General features: G+C 44.1%; 1 protein-coding gene across 2 annotated transcripts in view; it reads right to left on the reverse strand.

Moving 5' to 3' along the window:
• The window catches only part of RHOJ (ras homolog family member J), a 52,056-nt gene that overhangs the window by 7,903 nt on the left and 33,869 nt on the right, over positions 1 to 10,284 (reverse strand). For both annotated transcript variants that reach the window (XM_021402496.1, XM_021402495.1), the window contains 3 exons: positions 6,046 to 6,104; positions 1,507 to 1,671; positions 198 to 293 (listed from right to left, as the gene is read on the reverse strand). In XM_021402496.1, coding sequence (XP_021258171.1) covers positions 198 to 293; positions 1,507 to 1,671; positions 6,046 to 6,104 — 320 coding nt within the window. The remainder of the gene's footprint in view (positions 1 to 197; positions 294 to 1,506; positions 1,672 to 6,045; positions 6,105 to 10,284) is intronic.

The following is a 10,284-nucleotide window of genomic DNA, read 5'->3' on the forward strand; positions in this document are numbered from 1 at the left end:
TATTGCTTTGCCTGGAGGTAGGTTGGGTGTTGCAGCAAAGCAGTGAGTTCAGGAGCTAAAGTCTGTTTCTACTTCCAGGACATTTGATATCTGGCTGGGGCCAACCAATGAGCCCTGGTGAGTGTTTGCTTTGAATGAATGAAACCCAGTGGAAAGATGAGATTGACTGATTTCATGGGACTCCAAAAAGTTGTTACCTCCTTCGCCAGCTTCACGCCATGCTCATAGGTGAGTGGTTTCTCCTTCATGTAAAGCAGACGAGCCAAAGTTTTGGGATCATCTCGCAGATCAATCTGGTAGAAAATACACAAACGCCATGCTCAGTACCACCTTACTGTAATTCTTGGAAGATATATTTGTAGGTTTACAAACCCATAGTCGTATCCTTGTACAAGGATGTCTGTCCTCCCAGCTTCAGATGAGAATTCAGAAATGAATTACACATGTATTTTCCTTTTTTTCCTTTTTTTAAAAAACTTTCTGTTTAACATGGATTAGTTCTTATTGGCCAGTTATCAGGCCACAGCTCGGATGGCTGCAGCACAGTGCAGATGAATTTCTCAGTGGTTTTCACAATACATCATGGAAAGTGTTGGTAGAAGCCTAAGCCACATTGGAAAGGGAGTCTGCTGCGATCCTGCACTGCATCACCTGTAAAACACGGTGACAGACCAGACAGACACAGTTCTGGCTGGTGGACTTGAAGCAAAATCCTTTATTTCCATGAAAAATATCAAAGTGAAACATTCTGGCATTTCAAAACCATCCATTTTCAGAGTGTGTGTTCCAAAGGATAATATTTTAAAATTGGTGTTTTAGAATGTTCCAGTGTGGGAAACTAATGTTTGAATAACTGGACTTTCCTACGGCATGAGGATTTTATTTTTGCTCAGAATTTGATCTCGTTCTCTAATTTTGTTTAGGTTTCTGCCCAATATTTGGACATTTTCCTGACTTTAGCATTGCTGCTTCTCATGGTCTCTGTCCAGTCTGTGTCTTTGAATCCCATAGATTCATAGGTTTTAAGGGTGAAACAAAGTACTTTGATCATTCAGTCTAACATCCCCTAAAGCACAAGTGGGATGGTGAGTCAGTGATTGTGGTGCTGATGTAAAGCATGAGGGAGGCTATTTCCTTTCTATAAGTAAGTTGTTTGGCTAATTATTCTTTCTTACAATTTAGCTTGAATTTAGCCTCTGCTTCCAGCCACAGCCTTTGATGTTTGCTTATCCCTCCATTAAAGACCTATCAGAAATCTTTTATCCCTATAGGATTTTATGCCTTGATACCATATTAATACACATATGAATAAAGAGTTTTGCCAGTTGTGACTAATTCAATGGGACAACTGCATGTTGGCTTCCATTCTCAGTCTATGACTTTCCCTCTAATGCTGAATTGTGGCTTTCATATATGAAGTCCAATAGGAAGCCTCAGCCTCTAGCCCTTAGCTCTGAGGTTGTGAGGACCCCTGCAGCAGCGAGCTGTGACCCAAAGGAGCATTACCTGTGTTCCTATGAGGACATAAGGCACATTGGGCATGCAGACCTTCAGCTCAGGTACCCACTCCTCCTGGACATTGTGGTATGAGGCAGGGTTTACCACTGAGAAGCAGATCAAGAACACGTCTGTGTTGGGGTAGGAAAGGGGTCTCAGCTGGTTGTAGTCCTCCTGCAGGGAGAGAATGGCAGTGAGTTATGGGGCGGTGGAAAACGATGGCTGACATCAGCTCTTGGACTGCTCAGCTCTGTCCATCAGAAAAAGGAGAAAGCAACACAAAGTTGAAATCTTGGAAATCCTAAAGCGAGCTGCTGTCAGCCCAGACTGAGACTCAGCTCGTCAGGTGACAGGTTCTGCATTCTGGGCAAGCCTCATGTCCCTGCAGCACAGTGGCTTTTGGTTATAGCTGCCTGAAACTTCCACTGCTGCAGTTCTGCTTTGCAGAGAATGAAACAGGCAGGGAAACCCACGTGTCCTGAATTGATGGTTCCTTACTTCTGCCTCACTTCTGTCTTGCTTTGGTTATGTCAACAAATGAGAGGGCTTAATTATCACAAGTTGAGACTGTTAAAATTTCTTTCTTATGGTTGTACTTTTCTTTTTCTTTCATCTTGATAAGGTGATTCAAACTACTTCTGAATAGACACTTGTTTCCAAAAAACACTAATCGTGAAAAAATATTCTGCACCAACCTTTTCTAAACAAGAAAACTTATTTATTCTGAAAGGAAGTATGAGGCCAAATATAGCTCTGCCTCATTAAAAACAATAATGATTAAAGAAACATCCTAAAATACAAACAAAATGTTTTGTTTTGTCTAGCTGCAAATTCATTGTCCCAAACTTGCTTCAAGAGGAAGGATGCATTCCCAGTTACCAGCTCCAATACCACGCTGGTTTCCAGTCCTGGTTGCAGACTCCCTGCTGTGGTCTGTGCAGCTCAAGAGACACGTTTCTGACTGCATTTAGTTGTAAGTCATCTTCCTTTTGACCCAACCAAGGGGAAGGAGAAGTTTTTTTATCTATCTGAGGCTATTTGATGTCAGAAAACTTCATCTGAGACCTCTGTCCTTTAGTGAGAACACTCCCTTGGTGCACTGGGGAAATTTAGTAACGGAGATAACCTGCTGCATTTTGCAAAGCCACAGTGTTTGTTGACTGAGCTACATGTCACAGAAAGTGTTGATCTGAAGAAAGATTTACATGGGAACAGGAGATGTTTGGACATAGCAGCCAAGAAAGAATGGCTACCCACAGATAGGGAAATTCATAACGGAAATTCGGAGGCGATGTGGAGACCATCAGTGTCAGTGGCCATGAAGAAGCAAAGCCAATGGAATGAGGTTTGTTCGAGGCTCTGGAGATGACGTGTGGTGGATGAATTAATGGAGGCAAAGTGGATGCCAGCATGACGGGCTCAAAGGACCAACATGGGTTGATGTTAGGTACCTGGCAAAGGCCTTTCCTATGTGTTTTCAGTTTAGTTGCTGCGAATCAGCCTCCTAAAACAGCCACGTGGTGGCAGCAAGCCCTCTAGGAATCTCGATTTAGGATTTTTGGAATGAAATTGGCTAAATATAACAAGTTAGCATATTCCAGACATGCTATTTAGAGACGCTGTGACTTATTGTGCCATTGAAATCCAAACTGAAAGCCACGAGCACTTCTACCAGGTGGTGGCAGCTACAGAAGTGCACATTTAATCGGATTTTGCTTGTTCCTCTGAAGCCCCCAGAAAATCTTTTTTTTAAGGAGCATCCCTGATTTGTGTTAGTGGCACTGAGCGTTGTATAAGCTGTAAGGAGGGACAACCACATGTCACAGAGCAGAGGTCAGGGCACACAGGAGCTCACACGGACGTGTTAATATGCACACAGATACTAGATTTCATAGGTATGAGTTGATCCCATGTATCCCTGTCCGTGGGCTGGCAGGATCCTCCAGAGCACACCAGGTGAGGACCCTTTCTCTGTTCGTGCTCCAGGAGAATGCTGCAAAACCTTGCAATGCACCGCTGTGAAATGGTCCGCATCAGAATTGTTTCTCGTTCAGAGATGGTTCATTGTTGAAGTAAAGCAAATAAAGAGGGTAAAAAAGGTGCTGGATGCTTGCCCCGCTTTGGGGCGTATCTGTAGTGACAGAGATGTTTGAGAAGGGACACGAGACTTTGTGCACGTGGACTGTAGCTGATCATTAATTCATTTCCTTGGCTCATGCTCGCAGCTTGCTGGCTGTCATTTGGATAACGCAGGGCTTCCCAGCCACGCTGCCTGGCCACTGGCTGAGCTATGTGCCTGTGGTGTGCTGTGCCTGAGAAAGTACAAAACTTTTTATTTTTTAATGTTGCTGCTGTCACAATCTCCCTGTGTACGCTCCCTGCCATTAAAGCGCTCCACACCTGATTCCAGCTTGTGGGGAAAAAAAACCAAAGCAATGTTTTCTTTTCCCTCCTAGGACTGTTTGTGCCCAGAGATGCAGAAAACCAGATCCCCCAGCTCTGGGGTCCCTGCCAGCTTTCCCTGCAGGCTGACAGAGGGTCCTGCTGCAGAAGTACATTCTCCAATTGTTATTTCATTAGCATGTGTTTTATAGCATCGTAATGTCAAGTGCTATTTTTGGCTATGACTTCACACCAGTGCCTTTGGAAAGCCACACAACACAAGGAGAGGGAGTGAGGAAACAACCCAGATGATCTGTTGTTACAGCTTGAGCATGTGGGAAGCATCATCCCCACTGCCTCCACGCAGATACAATCTAGTCATCAAACAGTGATTCATGCTCCAGGTTTTGCCTATATGGCCACGTCCTCTGGACCAAAGTCTGAGATGGAAACGATCCCGAGGAGCTGGAAATGTCACTGGGAGGCAGGTGGTGGTCTGACTGGTTGGAAGCGAGAGATGGCAAGATGATTGTGGAGGAATGGAGGGAGGGTGAGGTCTGATAGAGAAACAGATTTATGGTTCTTTTGGCTCAGGAGAACAAATAAGAGGATGTGTTGCTGAAGAAATGGGTGGCAGGTGGAACTGTCAGCCCTTCAAAACAAGCAGAAATATTAAGGCGCTGAGTAGAATCTGATTGAGAACTGAATATAACTCCAGCCGCGTTTGCAGAGGCTCACAGAGCTGCCAGATCGTGACAGACACGCTCTGAGCTCTGCCTTTGTGAGTGCAGAGAAGAAAACTGCACACACACCTTCTTGAATTTCTGATGCAAAATGAGGACTTGGGTCATTTTGTAGGACTGAGTTTTAGATCATCTGTTCACACCTTGTAAATAGGAAGGATGAGCGGACTGTAACTGACACCAGGCTAGCTATGAAGTGGCCTACAGACATGTGACAGCAAAAAAAACCAACAAAAAAAGCAAAATGAAGAGCATAAAGGCACAGGTTCTGCTGAGTGCAGTTTTTTTCTGGAAGTGACAGTCTGTTGTGTTGCAGTTTTTGACCTCTCAGCACACTGCTGTGAAGTACAGCCTGCAATAAGTGGCCTCTCACAGACAGGAGAGTCTCATTCTGTGTTGTTTATGCATTTTATAGCAGCTGTGGACAGAAAGTGCAGACAAGGAGAGATCCTGAAAGCAAAACCTGGCACCCAGAGCCACTCTGTCCCAGGGAGAGAAGCAGGCTCTCACATCTGCTCCTCCCTGCTGCCTCCAGAACCAGCTCTGACAGGAGGTGGATATTAGGAGGTTTGGATATTAGGAAAAATTTCTTCTCAGAAAGAGTGCTAATGCACTGGCACAGGCTGCCCAGGGAGGTGGTGGAGTCACCATCCCTGGAGGTGTTCAAGAGCCATGGTGATGAGGCACTGAGGAACATGGGCAGTGGGCTTGAGCCCGCCCTGGCTGGGAAGGAGCTGGGACCTGCTCCCTCTCTTCTTGGCCCCTGATTTCCTGCAAGGTTTCTGTGCTGCTGGTGGTCTTTTCTTTGTTCTCTAAGTCACCGGCATTTTGGAGATAGGAAAGAGAATTCGTCATGAACATGTGTTGCTCCTGGTGCTTTCTTCTGCTTGGGATGTAATCCTGTCTTGGGATGGGTGCCCATCTGCCTGGGTTAACGTTTATGAAGTCAATAGCTGGTGACTGATAGCCTGCTGCTGTATTATACTGGTTTTCTGGTCTTGGAAACTGGAATTCTTCTCTGTATCTCCAATGCCACCATGTGGTAATTAGAAGAAAACAGACTTTTCTAAGAGGGTGTATGTCCTCTTGGGAGTGGACGTATGGGAGGCTGAACATCATCATGAGGCTTTGCTTTTTGCTAAGACAAAATCCCATCCTAGGTATGTGTGTATGTGTGTGTGTTGTTGCTGAACCAGAATGAAATCTATATGTAAAAAACAAAAAGGAGGTCAGCAGATCAGCTGTTACAGCTCATAATCAGTAGTTAATATTTGTTAAAAAACAAAACAAAACACAAAAACAACAACTACAAAACCATCAAAACAACATGATGAAACAACAGCACAGTCAACAAAACCCGATATGTGATAGTAACAAACAAATCATGAGAAAGGCAACTTATAGATGTTTTGCAGTAATTTACCTGCCCTGCTGTGTCATAAAGTCCCAGCAAGTGCTGTTGTCCTCCCACAGTCACGGTTACTGAAAGAGAGAAGCAGAGGGATGTTGCTTATGCAGAAACCAGTGGAATCATTTTAGTAACTTTTAATCCTAAAATGCCAGTACACCCCTGTGCTAGACATTGGTGTGTGTCTTACGATATGCTTTGTAATGGAAAAGCACCCACCGGTTTTATAGAAGATAATAGCTGCTAGGCTGGGGAGCAGTGTCCTGCTTGAAATCTGTTAGACTTAAAGTCTCTGTCATTGTGGCTGGACAGATTGATTATTCAGCAGCTTTACTTGCTTGCAAAGCGATGTGGTAATTTTGCTAGCATATGAACAGAACAAAACTGACATCCTGAAAGCACGAAGGCTCAGCAAGGAGCAGACTTGCTGATGAGAGCAGAATGGAACACTGCTGAGGCCGCCTTGTGATGTGGAAGGGAAAGAGGAGATGGGGAAGGGATTGGGAGCCTTCTTTCATCTCCTCACTTTGGGAGGTAACATGTACACAGTGCAGTTCCCATGGGGACTTGAAGGGGGCTAGCTGTTGAGCGTGGAGGTACCATAAATGCTTGAGGTCTGTGGGTGGAAGAGCCCAGGGAATGGGTACCAAGAGTTGAACTCTTCAGGAGACACTGGTAAATGATTTCCCCATGGGAGTTTTCCCTCTAGTAGAATAATTGTCTTTGCAAGGCATGTCTCAAGTCCGCACCTTGTACTCAAGAGCAAATGCATTTTATATGAAGTGCAGCAAATGTCTGGGTGTATCAGGGACCTCAAGTTCTTTCGTCTGGTGCCTTTCAGAATGATTTCTGAGAAGTGAAGTTGTCGATACACTGAACATCATGTGTTCTCCAGCAGCTGATACTCCTGGGGATACTGTTAGTGCTTGCTGGGAAACATTTCCTTCCCTCCTGAATGCAGTTCAGTCAAAGCTTTTGTAAGGAACTGGGAATCCCCTTTCCCATTCCCAGTGTCTGCTGTTCTCTGGGGCTTAGCCCAGGCAGGACAGGAATGTGTTTTGTAGGATCTTGTTTGAAAATAATGATTTAAAAAATATTTTGTCTGTAAATCTTCTTGTCTTAAAGCATAACGCAAATGCAGGGTTTCTGTGAGTGAAATGGGAGAATCTCCGTTATGCTCCAGATAGAGATTGAAACCCGGACATGCCTCAGAGACATTTCAGTCTCTAATTCCCTTTCTTTCCCATAACTCAACATCTAAATACCTCTGAAACTACATGTCCTGGGCTTGAAAAAATAGCAGTTTGAATATTCAACAGGAATACAAAGTCTTTGTGGGCAGTACATTTTTGTAGCTCCTTCTGTGTACTTCAAGTGCATTCATGAATCCTGGTTCTGGTATTTTTTTTCCAAAAATATCTTTCTTTAGCTGATACATATGAGAATAATAGGAATAGAGTCACTGGAGGTTAATCTCTCACATGCTGCTTCATTTTTGACTGGCTCAGTGTGTGGGGAACTTCATTTTAGCTGCCATGGACCTAACTTCAGGAGATGTTACACAGCTCCACCTAGAGCTGGGAATGCTGAGGGAACCTGCAAATGAAAGCCATAAGGATGCTGCCATCTGGCCCCCGCCAAAGTCAGCCAGTTAAAAAAAGTGTAAGACCTTAATGACATGTCCCCGTCATTCCGTCAGAAATCATAATCCATTCAGTTAAGCTTTGTCCTCCTGCCCCTGCAGCTTTTCTCTCTCGGAAATGCTCCCTTTGCTTTGGCTGAATGCAGTGTTCCCACCTTGTGGGGCTGACATCATGGCAGATGAGGAGCAGTGTGATGGGAGCCCTGGCTCCCCCAGGTCTGCTAGTGCCCCGTGACTCAAAACTGGGTCGTTTTCCACTTCCGTGTGTGAGAGTCATCTCCAGGAAATCAACTGACACATCACTCTTGGCACGTCCCCCAGTTTCATCCTTTTTGAAAAACAAGATCTGATTACAGGGAAACTGATTTTCTACCTCAGATTTATCCTGCTGGTTACATATATTCTTTCTGAAAGGAAAATCAAGAGTATTCTGTTTTGCCCTGTAATTGGCCTAAATACCATACTTTAAATGTAAAATTGTACTAAGCGCCTTTCTTTAATGGCTCCTGTAATCACCTACTAGCATCTTGTACAGGACTCTGCTAGCCAGTATTTTTCAGATGAAATCCTCTGAGTAAGTCTCACGATTTGCTGTCATCTCAACCACGGGTGAGCTCTCTCTTCTGCTGCGCAAATACAATTGCCCATCTGATATTTACAGTATCTGAAAAACATTTGCAGTCTGCTCCCCAAGGTGGGAGCACAGGGAGGCCTCTGGGGCTGGGATTCAGCTGATTGCACTCAGCAGAGCTCTTGGTCTAATGAGGTGGTGAGGAATTCACTGCTTTGTCTGTAGCCCACAGACGTTTAGTGATTTTAAAGTTGGATAGGATTCACAGCATCATTTACTCTGCTCTGAATAGCTTATCTAGTGTCTTCCTACGAGGCATTTTTCTTGTTCTTACACCATTCCTGTAGCTCTTCTCCAAATTCTTTCTCGAGCAGGTAGTGGGATGAGACAGTGTGGTCTAAGCAATGGTTTTCTTAATGATTTAGCCAGCAGTAACATGACTTTCCTCTTCCTACCTATCTTTCCTCAGTTGCTGACCTAAAGCTTGCACTGGTTGATTATTCTCATTACTTAATGAGCCTTGCAGTAGTTTTTGCTTTTCTTTAGCTCAAAGTGAATTCATTCTTGCCTTTTGGCGTTGTAATTGCTCTAATTATATTCTTTCTAACTCTGTGGTTGCATGGAAAACCAGGAGACTGACTCAGATGCCCACTGAAGCTTCTCAAGGCAGGAGGCAAATAGCCACGTGGAGTCATGCAGCGTTCTCATGGTGTGGAAGTCAATGCTAAAGATTTTTGAGAGACTGGGATTGACTATGCAGGACAAGCTTTTGGAGCATGATGTTTTGGAAGCATCTGAGATGCAATATCAAAATGCTTTCAAAGTTTCCTTTCCAGGCATCTTTCTGCTTTCTCTAGGCATTGCACTTCTCCTCAGGCTCTAATTTCTCTCAGCTCTCTCATGATTAGGGATGAGCAGAGACAAGCAGAAGGACATGTGTAACAATGGGCACCCCTGCCCATCCCTTGAACACTGTGAAATAATGGAATTAGTGAGAAATTCCAGTGGAATTAGTGAGAAAATGCCTGACCCTGACCTGCATTGCAACTGCATTGGAAAAGCATACCAGTACCAAGTGACAGCTCTATTGTCCCATTCTGCAACAGGAATAGAGGCATCCAGTCAGTGTCATCTCACAAAACAATTTGTGATTTACTTTGTGCTTTTTTAGCATCTTGAGAAGATAGAGGCCATAGATTTATATCTTGCCTGCAGCTCTCCACAGCTGGGCATTTGCTGTGCAGAGAAAGCTAGTAGAAAAAATGTACCTGTCCGCTAATCATTTTTATTCAAACAGCAGATATGAAATGCTGCAAATCTTTCAAAGTGCATTGAGAAGACAGACTTTAGTGTTGGCCAGCCTACATGACAAAGAACACAAAAGCAGTGGAAGTGGATTAAGAAGATCAAGCAGAGTGCATCTGGTCTAGAAATGATTGAATGAAAATGGAAATTCCCAAAGCTTTCAGAACAAGCACAACATTAAAACATGAGCCAGCTTCTTCCCACTCTGGGACATTACTTATTTATAGACAGCATGAATGAAGTTGATTTGTTGGAATCATTGACCTCACTGTTTGTAAAATCAGCACTGGAGGATTTGCCATGCATCTCAGTGAGTTATTACTCTGCTGATCAATCCTTGAATAAATTCAGCTTTGCTGATAGCAGAGCCCAAGGAGCCTTGGGGTCTCTGCAAGGAAAGCTGTGCCCAGTTCCTCCAGGATTACAGTATTGAGGGAGCTCTTGGAGCCTCAGCGTTGTGCAAAGGTCTTTTAGATGGAAAAGACTACCCTGATTATAGTGCTTGGGGAACTGAGGAAAACTGACCTTGTATCTATAAGTGGTTTGTTAGGTTTCATCCTGTTTTAAATACAGGGCTGTGCACAGCAGCAGGCTGGGATGTGCTTCCTGAGTCGTTCAGCTCACTATGCACCATCATCTGTCCCCATGGAAGGCAGTTCTGCTCCCAGGTTAGAAATTAATAATAACTGCCAAAGTAAATGGACTAAATTCACAGGAAAATAGACTCTGTTGTGTG

This window comes from Numida meleagris, chromosome 6 (genome assembly GCF_002078875.1).
Source record: "Numida meleagris isolate 19003 breed g44 Domestic line chromosome 6, NumMel1.0, whole genome shotgun sequence".
Lineage (NCBI taxonomy): Eukaryota > Metazoa > Chordata > Aves > Galliformes > Numididae > Numida > Numida meleagris.